This window comes from Podarcis filfolensis (genome assembly GCF_964270895.1).
Source record: "Podarcis filfolensis genome assembly, chromosome: 2".
Lineage (NCBI taxonomy): Eukaryota > Metazoa > Chordata > Lepidosauria > Squamata > Lacertidae > Podarcis > Podarcis filfolensis.
Genome location: NC_139605.1, coordinates 102,532,674 through 102,550,562, shown reverse-complemented (window position 1 = coordinate 102,550,562; position 17,889 = coordinate 102,532,674). Strand labels below are relative to the sequence as shown.

The 17,889-nt window shown below is 43.9% G+C and overlaps 1 protein-coding gene across 1 annotated transcript in view; it reads right to left on the bottom strand.

The window, feature by feature from the left end:
• ERN1 (endoplasmic reticulum to nucleus signaling 1) overlaps window positions 1–17,889 on the bottom strand; it is a 60,705-nt gene that overhangs the window by 13,011 nt on the left and 29,805 nt on the right. The window contains exons 3-12 of the mRNA XM_083598622.1: window positions 16,040–16,073; window positions 12,392–12,470; window positions 9,377–9,449; window positions 8,265–8,387; window positions 6,321–6,422; window positions 5,950–6,211; window positions 4,453–4,531; window positions 3,157–3,313; window positions 2,092–2,210; window positions 710–901 (exon numbers count right to left, since the gene is read on the bottom strand). Coding sequence (XP_083454748.1) covers window positions 710–901; window positions 2,092–2,210; window positions 3,157–3,313; window positions 4,453–4,531; window positions 5,950–6,211; window positions 6,321–6,422; window positions 8,265–8,387; window positions 9,377–9,449; window positions 12,392–12,470; window positions 16,040–16,073 — 1,220 coding nt within the window. The remainder of the gene's footprint in view (window positions 1–709; window positions 902–2,091; window positions 2,211–3,156; window positions 3,314–4,452; window positions 4,532–5,949; window positions 6,212–6,320; window positions 6,423–8,264; window positions 8,388–9,376; window positions 9,450–12,391; window positions 12,471–16,039; window positions 16,074–17,889) is intronic.

The following is a 17,889-nucleotide window of genomic DNA, read 5'->3' as shown; positions in this document are numbered from 1 at the left end:
TGATAAAAATGCACATTATGACTGTTTTACTTTGAGATAAAAACATGCACTTTTGTGGGAAGCAGCTGACATGGAGCTTCAAGCAATTTCCCAACCCCACACTTAGATGTAGCTATTTATCTTTGTCCCTCCAAATAGCTTGGGGTATTCCTAAACAATCAACTCGGTTTTCTAACGTTTCGGTTTTTGAATGCCCAAAACCCAAAAGTAAATGCTTCCATTTTCGAACGCGCCTTGGAAGACGAACAGCTTCCGCTGAGGTCCCCCCCCCCAATTTTCTCTATTGAATTTGCAGACCGCCCTTTGTGCCTCCGTTTCCGAACATTTCGGAAGTCGAATGGTCTTCTGGAACGGATTACGTTCAAAAACCGAGGTACCACTGTATTTGATACAGAATAAAGATATCCCTGACTTAACTAAGGACCAGTTCTTGGAGTGCAGACTTTTAAGAAAGCTGTTTATAAAATGAATATATAAATGTGCATTATTCTCTTGTACCCCATGGGTTATTTTAAAGATTATGTTGCTAGCTGACATCAGGACTTGTTGAGGTCATGTTTGGGAGGGCATAAATCTCTGTTTAATAAAAACCACCCCAAAATGTCCACGCTCTTGCTGTTAGTCTGCACCAACAACGCCACCCTTCTTATCGATTCACAAAACTACCGTGCTGCAAACTAGACTATCATGCTGCAAACTGGCCAATTACCATTGGATATGTGATGACAAAGGCTATCCAGCCAACAAGCAGGAAAGTGCTCAGGATGACAGTAGCTGTGTCCTTGAGTATGGAATCGACAGGAGCCTCTGGTCGAGGTGGCGTCTGGCCGGGGGTCTCTCCAGCATTCTCCGAAATGGGAGGAGGCAAGTCCTTGCTGGAACTGCCACCCATATTGATTGCCTGAGAGAACCAAAGACGGCATTAGTTCAAGGGGCTTCCATGGAAGGAAAGACCTCGATTAGGGCTGCCCAGCTGCTTATGAAAAGGGCACTTGTCAAGAAGGATAATGGCTTGCAAAGCTAACAACGTACAATTAGGCAAAGGTCTATTTTTAATGTTTCTATGCCACCTTTCAGGGCAAAACCCTCCCCCAAGGCAGTTTACATACCAAAATGGAACATGAAAATGAATACAAAACAAATTTTCAACCCTTAAAAGATCCGGGGTGGTGGGGAGTGAATAAAAAGTGGCTAGAAATTGCACAGTGCTCAGTGTTTCTAAGCAAATATATCAAGAACTGATTCATGCTTTTTAAAGACATGATTCCGACCCAAGATAGCCATGCAAACACGATTTTCACTATTAAGCAGATAGAAATAAAACAAGGAAACAAGTCTGCCATCCTTTAGAGCTTATTTCCTATGAACTTCTCTGGTCTTGCGAAGCTGCTTTTGAAGCAGTTTGGCCATGTTTCTCAATAAACTCACTGTTGCATTTATTTAAATATAAAACATTTTATATATATATTAATACTCCTTTCTTAAATGGGGCTCCCTGTGTTCTCCCATCTAAGGGGCCAAGATCTTCCACGCCTGCTTAGCTTTAGCTATACTGCTGCATCAGGTGTTCCTGTGCTGTTCACAAAGCCCACGAACTCACACTAATGAGTTTGTACCGAGCGGCTTTGGACATTACCCACCTAGGCAGGAACAGGGTGTACAAGTTCCCCCGCTGCCTCTGAAAGAACATCGCATCTAAAATACAGCCTTCACACTGCTCCCAGCTGGGAGACCCACAAATTTCCTGGTTTGGGGAGAACGTAAAGGTTCTTTGAATGAGATATTATTGCAGAGCAACAGAAACAGAGGCCTATGTGTGCACTTTGTTCCTTTGCAGCATGGCGAACATCTAAGCGAGAAACACATCTGACTGGAAAAACTAATGGACGATTCCCCCCACCCAATCTGTTTAAAAGCATGCTCAACAAAAAAGCGCATCCTGCAATTTGCACGCACATGACTGAGGAATCTCATGCAAATCCTGTCTCCCCCACCTCATTCACGTGCATACGTTTTACACAACGTGGAATGTATTCTGTGATGACACTTTCCTAATGACACTGTTAAACGAGACCTCGTTTATTCACCAACCTCTTCAAAAGCAGTTTTGTCCGAATCCGCCGGGATCACATTTTCATGCCGCTTTGGCAAATTGCTTGGGAATTTCTCCAGGATCTTTGTTGGGGCCGATAACGGTGTTTCGTGGTGCCCTGGAAACAAGAACGTGCTTTCTGTTATTCCCAGGAGGAAAAGATGGCCTCACTGGTCCTGCTACACTCCCCAAGCTTGGCTTGAATGCACCCGTCAAGTCCGATACTGCCTCTTGCGAATCTGGGTGGAGGGCACAGGCAGGCATAAGTATAGAAACTTATCCCTAGTCAAATGCAGAAACTAGTTCTTTGAAATTTTGCCTTTGGCCCTGCCCACTATTGGTATGTGGCCCTTGGGAGGTTTCCCTGAAGGGAAGGTGGCCCTTAGGTTGCAAGAGGCTTCCCAGCTCTGATATAGGGGCCCATTTAGCTATCACTAGCCTGCTAGTTGGATAAACAGATCCTCTATGAATTTAATAGCTTTCTAAAGCTAATGGCCATAGAATCGTAGGGCTGGAAGCGTCACCTGGTCCAAACCTCTGCAAAGAAGGAATCTTTTCCCCAACACATGTATTGAACCCACAACCCTGAGATTAAGATGCTCTGCCGACTGAGCTGCATATTAGTGAGTAATTCGTGATGTAGTTGAGAATTTCCTACAGTTAACTATGTACCAGTACGTATTAAACTTTGGCATGTATTTTACCTTTACCTAATCCACTATCATGTCTTGTAGCGATGGGCCTATAACTAAACACCTGCAAGCTTCATACATCCAAAAACTCTTCCTGTAAAATGGTGTGTTAACTTGTAAATTAATGGATTTGCAAATGCCTGCTCATTAATTTTTTAGTTCTTAAGTTTTTGCTCATGATATCTTATGATATGAGCAAGGCACGACTGAATATTTAAAATCAATAATTTGCATTTTGCATATCCCCTGGTAAATTCTTAAATCAAACCCTTAAATAAATCTGAGGATATAATCTGCATCTTAAAATTTGAATTCTGTCCACCAGAGGGCAGTGCAACACAGAAAAAAATCCTGATGTTTACTTCCTGATACCTATTAAAAGCCAGTGATTCCTCAAATAGCGCAAACTGTTCTTCTGTTTAAATCCGGATGAAAACTTCAGATCTGTACTGGGGGTGATAACACACTCTTCAATTGTTACGCCGTGTGTTTTGGGACCCTCAATCAGCGGTATGGGACTTCCCCGGGGCTAGAGAGAAAGAGAGAGGGAAAGAAATTGTGCAATTACTTACTGTTCTTTGAATGCAGTAATGTCACACTTAAAAAGATAACAAGAAATTTTTAAATTTTATTGGGTGTTCATTTTATACCACGGATGTTCAAGCCGATTTTTAACATATTAACAGATGTTTCAGGCAAACAATGAGCTCAAAGAACACGGGCCATAAAGGCACCTCTGTTGTTGACATACGGTAAGCTGCTCAGAAGGTAATTTCATGTATTTTATTTGGGTCATTAATTCAAGGCTGGGCATTGCAAAGAAGTACTTTAGCCATGCTAATTATGGGATAAGACAAAGACAGTTTCAGAGTTTTGTACAGGAAGGGCTTCACTGATGAAACTGCTAAAATACTTTTAATAGATTAAGGTTTGGAGAGCAATTATCAAAGGAAAATAATGCAAATCCATTTACTTTTTGTCATTAAAGTGAAACCATGGTTGCCACAGATATTGCATCCAGACCAAACTTGTGGAACTCGCTCCCGAATGAGATCTGAACATGACAAAAGACTTCCTTATTCCAGCAGGCATTTTAAGTCAATCTTCGGTTTGAGGATGACTTTGTATTTGTTTTAATTCTCTGTATGGTTCAGTTTCATGTACACTGCTTAGAATTGCTAATGATTAAACAGTTTATAAATGGCTTAAAATAAATAAGCAATTTACCAGTCTTTTTCTGCTTCCCCCCTATTTAAAATGGCCAGAATTACTCTTATCTGCTTTCTGAACTCATGTAGCTTGCTTATTCTTTTTTGCTTTGAACAAAATAAGCCTTTGATTCTTGTCATTTACACGAATAAAATATTTTCCCACAATTGGGACAAATGATTAAATAAATAAATAAATAAAATTCACCCTAAGGCATCTATTCATTCGTTTCATTTTTGTAATCACTTCCAATGATACATCCCAATGGGACTGATCAATTAAAAACCATTTCACACCCAAGACAGATACCGACAGGCACACTGTAGAAACTGGATTATGAGTTCCTATTGCGAAGAAATGCAGGAAAAGAGCTCAGGTTCCTTTCTCTGTTTTTTTGCATCTGGATTCAAGATTCTGGAAATTGTCCTTCCTAAAGATGAGGCCTCTTGCCCAGCTTACCATAATAGCCACTCCTTCGTGAACCATCGATGGCGATGCATACAAGCCCGTAGAGTATTTCCCTACGTAGAGGGTTGGCCTAGAAGGGAGACAGGAAGAAAATATTACAAAGCCTGCCGTTTACTTCTTTATTTAAGATACAGTTGTACCTTGGATCTCGAACACCTTGGCTTCCGAAAAAATCGGCTCACGAACGATCAAAACCCGGAAGTGAGTGTTCTGGTTTTCAAACATTCTCTGGGAAGTCAAACATCTGATGGAGCTTCTGCGGCTTCTGATTGGCCGTTCGACTTCCAAAACAGTTCAGAAACCAAGGTACGGCTTCCGATTGGCTGCAGGAAGCTCCTGTAGCCAACTGGAAGCCGCGACGGACGTTCAGATTCCAAAGAACATTCGCAAACTGAAACAATCACTTCCGGGTTTGCGGCATTCGGGAGCAAAAACATCTGAGCTCCAAGGTGTTCAACTTTCAAGGTATGACTAAACTTTCACAGAAAGATCTTGAAATATCAAATAAAATCTTTGAGCATGACTGCAGGATAGTAAACTGAATTGTGTAAGTGTTGGTTTTTTACGGTGTATTGTAAAAACAAACATACAACTCTTATTTTCGTTACTTAAACGTTCGTATGTCCTGATCTCCTGTCACTCCAGGCCTTCCCAGATGACAAGAAGCCAAACAAACCTATAGAGGTGCTAGTTCCAGTACATGAATAATAGTGAAATATATTCCTTGCTACAGGGGGGGAAAAATAGCTATGCTATCGCTAAGTAAAGTCATTGGCTGATTTTAAAAAATTGACCTGGATTCCTGTGGATCTGCCTATCTCATTTCAGCACCCCCAACACCTCCCAGTCACTATGAGATGTTGCACATGGATCAATGTGGTGGAAATTGGGGTCCCTGAAGCAAGTCTTTGGATCACAGTCATTATTGTAAGAACAGGGAAGAAATACACTATGGCAAAGGAGAAGCAAGAGTCTACCAATATATTTAAAGGGCAGGGGAGGGGAACATTCACAAAAAGCAGGGCAGGGTTATGGAGCAGGGATTTTGCTAGAAGATTTTAACCTCTCAAGAGGCTACTGATACATGAGATATTCCTCAAACAGAAATCAAATGAATGATTTCGGTTTCAGGAATATCCCATTACACCCATCACATCTTGGATTTCTGTTTGGATTGTATTTTTGGGGTGGTTGGGTACTGAGGCAGTCTGGCACTAAAAAAAAAAAGATTGACAGTAAAACAATCATTTGGAAAAGCCCTCTGTGAACATGCAAATTATTTAATATAGGGTGATTTTGTTACATAATCTGCAGAAGCGAAGTGTACAATTATTATTTTTTTAAAAAAATCATAGGTTACTTGCAGGCAATGGGAGACCACAGTGAAAGCACGTTTTAATTCCATGCTAGATAATAACCAAGTTGACCTGACACAATAAACACATTTTTTTAATAATACCATTTAGGAGGGGCAGAAATTGTACTCACATCAATTTGCTTTTGGCCTCTGTTTCTTTGGGAAAGGGATACTTCCACTTAGTGATGCGTCCGACTTCGCCAGACATGAAGGTGAGATAGCGCAGGGTCTCGATGCCCACATTTGTATGCATCACTTTCCACAACCCTTCCCGCTGCCAGATATAAAAGGCTACAACAGGGGAGCCGTAATTCTGGATCCACAAGACATCGCCTGACTCGCTGTCCACAGTGACCACCAGTCCGTCTCCGTTAGATGCAAAGTGGGACATTTCTGCAAGGGAAAGAGATGCAAGCAATCGCACGAAGCCTTTGCGAACTCATGGTTATATGAAATGTACAGTATTAGCATTTCAGCCTGAAATTAAAACCCCAGGTCTTACTATATTGGACGTCTTCATCAGGCAAGGTGGCAGCGTAGTCAAAGTAAGTGGCGTTCCATCGTAGCTCCTTACTCTTGGTATCATACATGGTGATGGTGTACTCTGTTCAAAAATAATAATAATCCCAATATTTCAATTCATACTGTGTCAAACAAAACCAAGCATCCACCTCTCTTGCCAGAGGTTCCTCAAAACAAAGTATGTGGATATCTTAACATCATTGTATTTTTTTGCAAATTTCCTCCCCATGATTAGCAGATTTAAACACCCATCCTGCAGTGTTTTGAAAAGAAAATCTGACTCCTCTTATAATTTGCTGCTCAATTTCTGATTATAGACTTTTTTTCCAGTTCATGAAACTACACGTCTGCCTCTGAATGTGGACTAGCATCTGTCTTAAAAGCTAGAATCTCACAGATCATGGCTGAGTGGCGCCTCCTGTAACCTTCAAAGCGTATTTTCCAGTTTCTGAGACTGCGGATTGAGGAGCCCCTGGCTTCTGCGCTGTGACTAATGATATGGTTACAAGACAGGATCTCGCACTCCTGAAAACCCTATCGAGTTCAAAGACCAAAGGCCACGTTCAGACAGGAACATGCAGGCGTTTTGGCTCCCACACCCAGCAAAATAACATACTTGAGGTGCCCTCTCTGCAAAATGGCCTGCTGAGGGTCCTTGGAACACAGGAAGTTAGCTTTATATCAAGTCAGACTATTAGTCCTTCTATTGTCTCCTCTGACTGGCAACAGCTCCCCTGAGATCTCAGGCAGGGACAGAGAAGTCTTTGCTATCACCTGTTACCTGTTCTTTCTTTTTTAAAAAAACAGGTGATGCCTGTAGGGATTGAACCTGCAACCAGCATTCAAAATACGTGCCGTTAAGACTGAGCTATGAGCCCGTCTTCCTAGCTCACTGCATTCTTAGCAGATTTCCAGGTAAGTACAAGCCACCAACATTCAGGCACTCAAGAAAAGTTATTGCTGCTCCCTCCCATCCCACACCCCTTGTGGTCAGCCAGACTCGCCTCTTTACTTTCTAGAAATGGACTGAAGTAATGACAAGCTACATTGGACCTCCAGGCTAAGAGGCAGCCTATTAATAAGGTAAAAAAGGTAAAGGTAAAGGACCCCTGGACAGTTAAGTCCAGTCAAAGGCAACTATGGGGTTGCGGTGCTCATCTCACTTTTCAGGCTGAGGGAGCCGGCGTTTGTCCGCAGACAGCTTTCCGGGTGATGTGGCCAGCATGACTAAACCACTTCTGGTGCAACAGAACACCATGACGGAAATCAGAGAGTGCAGAAACACCGTTTACCTTCCTGCTGCAGTGGTACCTATTTATCTACTTGCACTGGCGTGCTTTCGAATTGCTAGGTTGGCAGGAGCTGGGACAGAGCAATGGGAGCTCAGTCCGTCACAGAGATTCGAACCGCCAACCTTCCGATTGGCAAGCCCAAGAGGCTCAGTGGTTTAGACCACAGCGCCACCTGCGTCCCTGCCCATGAATAACAGCAGATACAAGTGGGCAGGGGGCTACCACTGCCTTCACAGGTTCCCAGCTGCAGGGGGTGGGCCACTGTGGCCAAGAGGATGCTGGGCCAAATGGATCCTCCCTGGCCTTGTTCAACAGCCATTTTGACAAGACCCAATTAGTTTGTGGATGACGTGGGATAACTCGTTTCTGCCTGAATAAAATAAAACGACGAACAATCCACCAAAGGGCGAGCAGCCATTGTAAACTCCGTCGAATGCATGCAAACGGCACAGTCCCATTGTTAGGTGAAAGTTAATGATTTTTTAGCATGAAGCCTTCATCTAGATATGTTAAATAAACTTCATTACGATGAGCTTATTCCTTTCAGGTCTGGCTGGCTTGGCTTTCAAAAGCTACCTTTGAAGCAGGGGAGAGGGTGTGTGTGTGTGTGTGTGTGTGTGTGTGTGTGTTACCTGTTCGACCAAGATACAGGAGAGATGTAGACGGACACAGGCTTTCGGCAAATGAAGAAGTTAAGGTCTGCTGTTTTTCCCCTGTCATGAGGTCCACCACATACCAGCTGTCTTGCTTCTTTCCTAAATAGGAAATATCAGCATTTTAGTACTGCTAAAATCAATTCTGAAAACACCCCGTTCCTCTGTTTCCTGCCAACCAGCAACTGGCTACTCAGAACATTGCTTTTACAGCACAGTGTGCTTTATGGTAGAGCTGGAGGTCACGTTCCTTTCTAGGCAACCTTCTAGGGGCAACATCGCTGGTCGTGGGTGGGGCCAGAAGCAAAAGTAGGCGGAGCACATACCACTCTGTAATTCCACTTGGGCAAGCAAGGAGCCCTATCAGAGCTCAATGATGCATGCTAGCCATGCAAAACTACTCAAGGAACTGGCAAGGGGTGTTGTCTGTGACTCCAGTCAATGTGCAGAACGTAAAATTAAACCCAGCTATCTGAAACCTACATGGAGATAGCTCTGGGTGGTCTGGCTAAGACAGAGGTCTATTTTGAGCATGAAAGAGATTATATACACACAAACACGTTTAAAAAGACCAGGGACAAAACAGTGTGTCACAGGTGCTTTTGTGTGGTCGTAAGGAATCAAAGGTAAAAGGTAAAGGGGCCCCTGACCATTAGGTCCAGTCGTGGCCGATTCTGGGGTTGTGGCGCTCATCTTCAGCTTCCGGGTTACGTGGCCAGCATGACTAAGCCGCTTCTGGTGAACCAGAGCAGTGCCGTTTACCTTCCCGCCGGAGTGGTATCTATTTATCTACTTGCACTTTGACATGCTTTCGAACTGCTAGGTTGGCAGGAGCAGGGACCGAGCAACGGGAGCTCACCCCGTTGCGGGGATTCGAACCGCCAACCTTCTGATTGGCAAGTCCTAGGCTCTGTGGTTTAACCCACAGCGCCACCCGCATCCCTAAGGAATCAAAAGCTAGGCGTAAATACCAGAAAATACCGATGGGGATAGAAGAGCTGGAAGAGGGGAAGTTTTTCCATGCAACAACTTCTGTGACAGTGTCCTAAAATGCACTCAAGCTAACTTTGAGGAATCAAATGGAGTCTTACCCATGTACAGAATTCCATCTGAACTGCGGCAAGGAGATGCTTGAACTAGCTCGGGAATGGTGAATGGCAGTTTCTGGAATAGAATTATTCACTTTAGCCATCTCAATTTCATATTCAGCATTGACCGAGATTTGCGACATAACAAGAAATCAGCAGCAAACGCCATTTCTAAGCGTGCTGTCGTCCTAGGGTTGAAGGAGTTTAGGGGTTTGCCTGCTCTGGCAGATTAATGTACGTCAGGGCTATTTGGGCTTATCTGCGATCTGCATGTACCCTGCGTCATATGACACGACAAAAGGCTTGCATCGGTGAAGCTGTGACCTGGATACCTTTCCATTGCTACAACAACATATCATCGTTTCAAGTTCAAACATAAATATTCAGAGATGGCAATTGCTTCTGAAGGAAGAGCCCAATCATGTTCCTTAGTCCCCTTTTGCTCTTCCACTCCGTTATTGAAAATGGAAGGTCTGCTATTCTCTCCCCACACCCAACGTTATTACATATTGCAACACTGCTCACATGTCCTAGATAGAATCTGGGTCTCCATTTTGAGAAATACCACAGGAAAGAGAAACAGATGTTATCTCTCCCCCCCCTTCTCTCCCTCCTAAACGTTCAAATGTGCATTTCTCACAAGAAGGGGGGGGGCGAGGTAACGGTGACAATTTAGGCGCCACTTGCTCCCACAAAGCCCCAACGCATATTATACTAATATGGAGCAATGAGCAGAAAACAGGCAGATATAAATGCATTTTAGTACCAAACAGAAACACAGACTGACTTGTAAGTTTTTTTGTTTTTTGTTTAAAGGATCACGTTCTTCCGCCTCACCATTTTATCCTCACAGTGTACGTTAGACTAAGAGGCAGACTGGCCCAAAGAACCTTGATCTCCTCAGTCCATGTCTGATGTTTCCTCTACCACACCGACCAACCAAATCTGACATCTCCCTGGTCCTGAGAGAGAGGTGGGAGCCAGGGCTCACCCCCTTCTGCGTTGATTTTGATATACTTATTTTATTGCAGAAGTTCATGTCCGATGTGCAGCAAGGAGATCTTGAGAGCACTGATGCTGCACTCACAGGATCACAGAACGGCACATCCAGAAGGCATCCTGAAGGTCATTTCGACCAACCCCCTGCCAAGGCTCCAGCAGATACTCTTAGGATAGGGTTCATGTATCTAGGTGCCTAGGACACATGGCCATCATTCAAGTAGTCTCAATTAGGGCCAGGGCCTTTTCAGTACTGGCCCCGACTTGGTGGAACGCTCTGTCACAAGAGACTAGGGCCCTGCGGGACTTGACATCTTTCCGCAGGGCCTGCAAGACAGAGCTGTTCCGCCTGGCCTTTGGTTTGGACTCACAGGTGCATTTTACAGCAGCTTGTAAGCACACTGCAATTTTCCTTTCTTTGTGGGAAGATGTAAAAAAAATGTAGCGTAGCAGCTACCCCCAGGACCTTAATGTACTTTCCAAAGTCTAGAAGGGTGCCCTTCCACTATGTAACTTTTATCAACGTTCAAAAGGGCAGAAGAGATCAAAAGAAAGAATATTCAGGAAAAGTCTGCCACCTACACAAAAAACAACGGGAGCATCGGGAACACAAGCCACTGCCATATGCCAGCTCCATTGCTCATGTAGCCCTTGCAGAGACTTTTGGACAGAGAGAGGTCTTTCTACCTGGTTCTTAACAACAACAAGCCCTGACAATACCAGGGATTGCCTTGTGCATGCAAGACATTTTGCTCCTCTCTCTGTGTCTTTTGGTGCATGCGAGAGAAAGTATTTATTTGCTGCAGCTATATTGAGGAAGTTGTAACAGACTGAGGAAAAGAAACTCACCCGAAGCCATTAATTATCTCTTTTATTTCATCACAAAAAACTGCAGCTCTGAAGCAACTATGCAACGAGTGCCTGTAAGGGTGTCTGATCATGGCTGTTTAACACTCCATCTATTTGGAAAGAACTACAGAGGCAGCATGTACTGAAATTAATACTGGAAGCAATACAAAATAAGGGACCCAGGTATTTCTGGAATAAGTTGTAGTTCTTGACAAGGTTGCTTGAATAGTGTGATTCCTTAAGGCTATAATTAAGTGCCCAAGAACTGGTTAATCTCTTGCAAATTGCTGCATGTGTAATACATTATCCAAAAATTATCCAAAGTGTCTGATAAGACTCCCGTAAATTAGACATATTATAAAGTCAGAAACATGTTCATGAAGCTCACAATGAACTCCGTAAAGGGTTCGGTTCCTTCCTGTTCTTGCAGCAAGTGTCTGGGAATCCAGAAAAGCTGGCACTATGATGTGGGTGTATCAATTCTTGGAAACAGGTTCCCAAAGTTGGCGCCAAAACTTGACAATCTCATTAGCTAATTGCCAAAGTAGGACATGATTCTGGTAAGTGCAAGAACTGCCTAAATCTCTGCACAACGTGACTATCGATGGATATGTCTGCTGCCTAGAGGAATAGTAAGTAGATTTGTCTGTGGGTCTGTTCTTTATTTGAACAAAGAACGCCACACTCCCTGGTCATGTTTGCATACGATGCATCTTTTCCCTTTTGCTACACAAGGCTGATTCTCACGTAACACCAAAGGACAACTAGGCTCACAATTCTTCCTGCCCTTTCTTACCCCCATCCCTGCCTGTTCCAATTTTCCCGTCCAACTTCCGAGCTCAGGCAAATCTCAAGTTTGCAGTTATGTATGAATTGGTGAACTATGACATCCTTGGCCCCTGAACCAGAATGGGAAAACTTTCAACCACAATACTAGATTTGTTCGCATGCACTGGAATAAAGATAGGTATAGGTAAAGCATGTTCTTTGAAGGATAGACATGCTTCTTTCTGCAGAGTTACTTTTTTAAAAAATCAAGGCTGGCAGAAAAGACATGCTCTGAGCAGCAGGGATAACCTTTATATGTGCTAAAAGAAAGCATGGCTTGTGTTGCCGTGTGTCTTATTCTATTGAAACAATGCAGCTATTGTCCGATTATGTTATACGTACGGTCAAGCCTTCATTATTCTTGCCACCAAGCGTGTACAGACTTCCATCATTCGGATCGGGAAGAAAGGCTGGTCTAGGACTTAAGAAGTTATTAAAACAGCAATTAATATTGTGCATCGGGGGCGAGCACAACAATATTCAGTTTTTGCTTCCTGGTGAAGGCAGCTACTTCTCTCTCTCTCTTTAGGGGGGGAAAGTAAAATGTGGTGTCACCAGAGATCCAGTCCCATGTGGGACAGGATAAACACAGTCATTTTGCAAGTAACGTGCCACCTTTCCATTGATGTTAGTTTAATGACTCTGTTCCAGTCTTCAGTGCTCCTTCCTGAAAACATTCCTTTATTTCAAGTACACTGCTGTTTCCATAAATCTTCAGATCTAGTACCACAAACGGCTGTAATTTGTTAGCTGATAGAAAAGTACAAATCTAAATGCACTTTATGGCTAAGGGTCTTTATTCTCACCCGAATAATTAGAATAAAGTAGAATTCTAACTACTGATTTAAAAAAAAGGGGGGGAGAAAAGCCCTAATCTCCACATGCAACTAGAGAAAATGATAAGAGTTCTGGGGTGCAGAGCAAGGCTGCACAACTTCAGATTGAAGGATGCCATTTTGAATGCTCTCCTGTATGAAAAACATCACCCAAGTAGAACAAAAAGCAAAAATGCTAGAACTTCAGAAGGAAAGGGTTTAGCCCAGCTGGGGGCAGCCCAAGGTGTTTCAGCACCTGCCACACTGCCAGGGTGTGGTGGGGGGAGCTCCACAACCACCCTGGCAGGAAAGCTGAGAAGCGGAGTGCCCCCCATGTAGCTGACCTGGCAGAATGGCTGGTATTCCCACAAAGCTTTGCCACCAGTCCCTCTCTACCATTAGAGGCCAGGGGAAACCAGCGACAACGCTGGGGGGCAGAACAGGGGTGCTGCCCCTTGCGGGTGCCGCCCGATCCCACCTAATGGGCGGGCCGGCTCCGAGTGCAGCCCACATGCTATTGCAGTGGCGTAGCGTGGGGGGTGCAGGGGGGGGCGGGCCGCACCGGGCGCAACATCTGGGGTTAGGGCAAATCCATGGGTTAGGGGGCGCAAATCCACGGGTTAGGGGGCGCAAATTACTTGCCTTGCCCCGGGTGCTGACAACCCACGCTACGCCACTGTGCTATTGTGCTCATTTTGTTAATGCAGGCAGACATGAAAAATGGCACCTCTCGCCTTGTGCCTGACGAAGCACAGTCCATTCTACCAGCTACCTATGCCAGACAGGACTCAACTTTGTGCTTCAAAGATAAATTTCTTGGACATTCTGTAAAAGACTGCAGTCGTACCTTGGATCTTGCGAGTCAAACGTTTTGGCTCCCAAACGGTGCAAACCCGGAAGTGAGTGTTCCAGATTGCGAGCGTTCTTTGGAACCAGAACATCCGACGCGGCTTCCGATTGGCTGCAGGAAGTTCCTGCAGCCAATCAAAAGCCGCGCCTTGGTTTCCAAACGTTTTGGAAGTTGAACGTATTACCGGAACGGATTCCGTTTGACTTCCGAGGTACCACCATATAGGAAAGGGTAACCAAAAGGGAGGGGGGAATTGTATCTGCCTTGCCCACTGTGAAAATGCTAAAGGTGCAATTGTTCATCCTGGCTTTGGGGAGAAGGTAATCTGGTGTTTAACCGAATTTGTTTTGTCTGCTGTGCTATGTAAATGGTTCTAGCTATTGCTGCGATGATTAATACAATCAATATGACGATGCTGTAAGCCACCCCTTCTTAAATCGTGGTTTGGGCAGCCCCTACAAGCCAGGATATCAACCCAGAATTTGATCCTGGTTTGATATCCAAGTTTATGGGGAAATCTTGAATGGAGAGATTATGGTTTAAGATTTCTCCATAAACTTGTATATCAAACCAGGATCAAATTTTGGTTTGATATCCTGGCTTGTAGGGATTGCCCAAATCAAATTCTGGTTTGATATCCTGGCTTGTAGGGATTGCCCAAATGTCACAGGAAAGTATGGAAATATCAGATTTCAGATCAAAAGAGAAGGGAGGAGAGAGCAAGTGGCCGCTATTTCCCTGTTTGGACATCATAGGAAACTGGTTTAAGTCTGGAAATAAGGTGCACAGCAGAAGGGAGAAGGAAGCATGTGAACACTGGTTTCCAACTGGGTAAAGCCATGGTTTATCATTCTGAAATTTGTTGTATCTGAATGGTACCATCGACTTCAATTACCAAGTCATGTTACGTGAAATAACTTGATGACGACAGCTTAGTTACAGTCACAATTTGGAATTGGTACACACAGGTTTCTGTTTGCAAAAACCAGATTTTTAAAATGTTAAGTATGTTTGGAAACTAGTTGGCAGCAGGTTGTGCCATTTTGAAAATTAAATCTTAGAATACTTTCCATGGCAATACAGAGCCCTAGTCTTGAGAGACCATATTGTTCTCCACCACAATATTCTTATAAGGGTGACTACATTTTGGACAAGCCAGGTTATATTTTAGTTCTAGGGAATGTTTGCAATAATGCTTCTGCTAAATGACATCAAAACAACCCACACTTACTGTAAGTTAACATGTTTTACTTGTCTTGCACTGCTGGCTTTAACAGCAGCCTGACGTGCAGAAATTTAACTGGTGAATTTTCTTCTAGCATAGAGTTAAGTCACTAAAGAAACTCCCAGTGTGTTAATTTCTGATTTAGTTAAAAGTATGGCCACAGGCCAAGTAAAAAGCTGGCGAGATCAGCTAGCTATAGGGCATTCGCTTAAATAAAATAATATTCTGGAAAGCACAATGTCAGCATAAGGCTTCCCGGCATCTTTGTAATGAAATGCAGTCAAAAATCACTTTTACAGCACAATAACTAAGTGTGCTCACTTAGAAGACAATGAAACTTGCTTCCAAATTAATTTGCTCGGAACAAGCTGCTAAACAGGCCCAGGCAACCTACTTAAAATGGAAATATGGCCAAGGATTTTTAGAAGCCTAGGGCTAAGAACTATGAAAGTGCTTGCAGAATATGAGGCTTTCCCACATCTCCTACTTTGCCCCTTTTGCCCCTTTTCCCACAAGCCTGTCCTGGGGGGTCAGTGGATCCTCAGAAACAGTGTGGGAAGTATTAGGGCTGCATCGGCAAAGAGGAGATAAATGGAAATCAGAGACAACTGTGACCCCCTTGCACAACTGAAAATCACTTTGCAAGAAGAAACCTTTCCTACCTAACTCACAGTCTATTGGGAAGACAAAGTAAGTTTGTTTGTTTGTGGGCTAAGTGAGCTGCAGAATGGAATAAGGACTGAATTTGTCTCTGTTTCCTAGGGTAAATATTCGGCTGGTAATCCAAAAATACCAGATTATGGCAAAAGCAGCCTTCTGATCCCTTCTAGAGTTCTGGAGTCTCCCCACTTCCTCTGCGGAGTTCGGCATAGAGAGATTCTAAGGATGGAATGGACTGGAAACATCTTCCCCTCATGAATTCATATACTATCGTTTGCAAGCACATTATTCTTCTTACTGAACTGGGATCTTTGCATCGGCTACCTGGGCTAATTCACTGACCACCCCTGTAACTTTAAAGCGCTTGCCTGGACGACTTTTTCCAGGTTTGTATCTGCAGGAATCAGGGGAGGGGGGAGAAAGAAAGAGAGCAGACTTACTCTTCCACATGTAGAGGCACCTGAAGTACAGGATCTGCAGAAACAAAAACAGAAAAAAGTCGAGGTGAAAGCAATTCAACATCCTGACCTCACATCAAGCCTGTAGTCTATGATAAAGCTGCCGTCACCTGCTTCACCTGTCGAGGAGATTACAGGTTTGCAGGAACCAAGTCCCAATAATAACAAGACCCAGGAAAGAAAGGCTGGGCAGCGGCCTGGGTATAATGTGGGCCTTGATATACCACTTGAACGTTTCTGAGTTTGGAAAGTTTTCCCCCCATCCAGCTCACTGTTCACACGTATCATTTGTTAGCTTGTCTCATTTTGTCCCACCTACTCAACTATTTTATCACTTTTGCCCCTTCCCCTATTACGTACCATTAAAAAACAGTTGAAAGTTCTTTGCAGCAGGAACCTGTCTTTGCTTATCTTATTATTGCAAATTACACTGGTACCTCGGGTTACAGACGCTTCAGGTTACAGACTCCACTAACCCAGAAATAGTACCTCGGGTTAAGAACTTTGCTTCAGGATGAGAACAGAAATCGTTCTCCGGCGGCGTGGCAACAGCAGCAGCAGGAGGCCCCATTAGCTAAAGTGGTGCCTCAGGTTAAGAACAGTTTCAGGTTAAGAACGGACCTCCGGAACGAATTAAGTTCTTAACCCGAGGTACCACTGTATAATTTATGCCAGTTGCACTGTACAGTGGTACCTCTGGTTACATACTTAATTCGTTCCGGAGGTCCGTTCTTAACTTGAAACTGTTCTTAACCTGAAGCACCACTTTATCTAATGGGGTCTCTCGCTGCCGCCACACCACTGCTGCGCAATTTCTGTTCTCATCCTGAAGCAAAGTTCTTAACCCGAGGTACTATTTCTGGGTTAGCGGAGTCTGTAACCTGAAGCATATGTAACCTGAAGCGTATGTAACCCGAGGTATCACTGTATGGCCCTTGACTCCACTAAAGTTCCCAGAAACTTAAGGATCTGTTCCCTTGTCACGGAGTAATAGATGCATTGTAATGTTCAAGAAGACAGAGAGCTGATGGAAACATGATAAGTGTGAGGGCAAAATATCACCTGCATTGAAGATCATTTCAAGAGATAAGACTTGGAGAGAGGGATGCTTTGTGAATAGCGCTCAGTTCCTCTTTCTGACTGTAGCAGTTTCTTTCAGAATGGGCAACTGTTTACCTCATCATTGCCAGTCTACTTTTTTCTTTTTAGTGTTTTCCCATGTTTCTCCTCAGCTAAGGGACATATGCCACTTTAAAAGAAAGTTGCAGGAAGGAAACCACTAATTAAAGAGCCAAGAGCAGAGAGAAGCTGGATCTTTGCTGAAAATGAACTTGCTACACATATACAGTGGTACCTCGGGTTAAGTACTTAATTCGTTCCGGAGGTCCGTACTTAACCTGAAACTGTTCTTAACCTGAAGCATCACTTTAGCTAATGGGGCCTCCTGCTGCTGCTGCTGCCGCGCCGCCGGAGCACAATTTCTGTTCTCATCCTGAAGCAAAGTTCTTAACCCGAGGTACTATTTCTGGGTTAGCGGAGTCTGTAACCTGAAGCGTATGTAACCCGAGGTACCACTGTATTAGGATCTTGTGCCTGGGGAATATAATGGGGAATATGGTGTTATTTTAATTCCACTATCAGCTGCTCACAGAAAGAGCAACGCCACAGGATCACAAAAAGACCCCAGTGCGTTGAAGCGAATTTAAGAACGCAAGAAGAACAGTGCAGGATCGGGCCAGAGGCCCATCTAAACCACCATCTGGATCTCACAATGACCAACCAGATGCCTATAGGAAGCCCCACAAAGCAGGATCTGAGCACTGTCCCCTCCT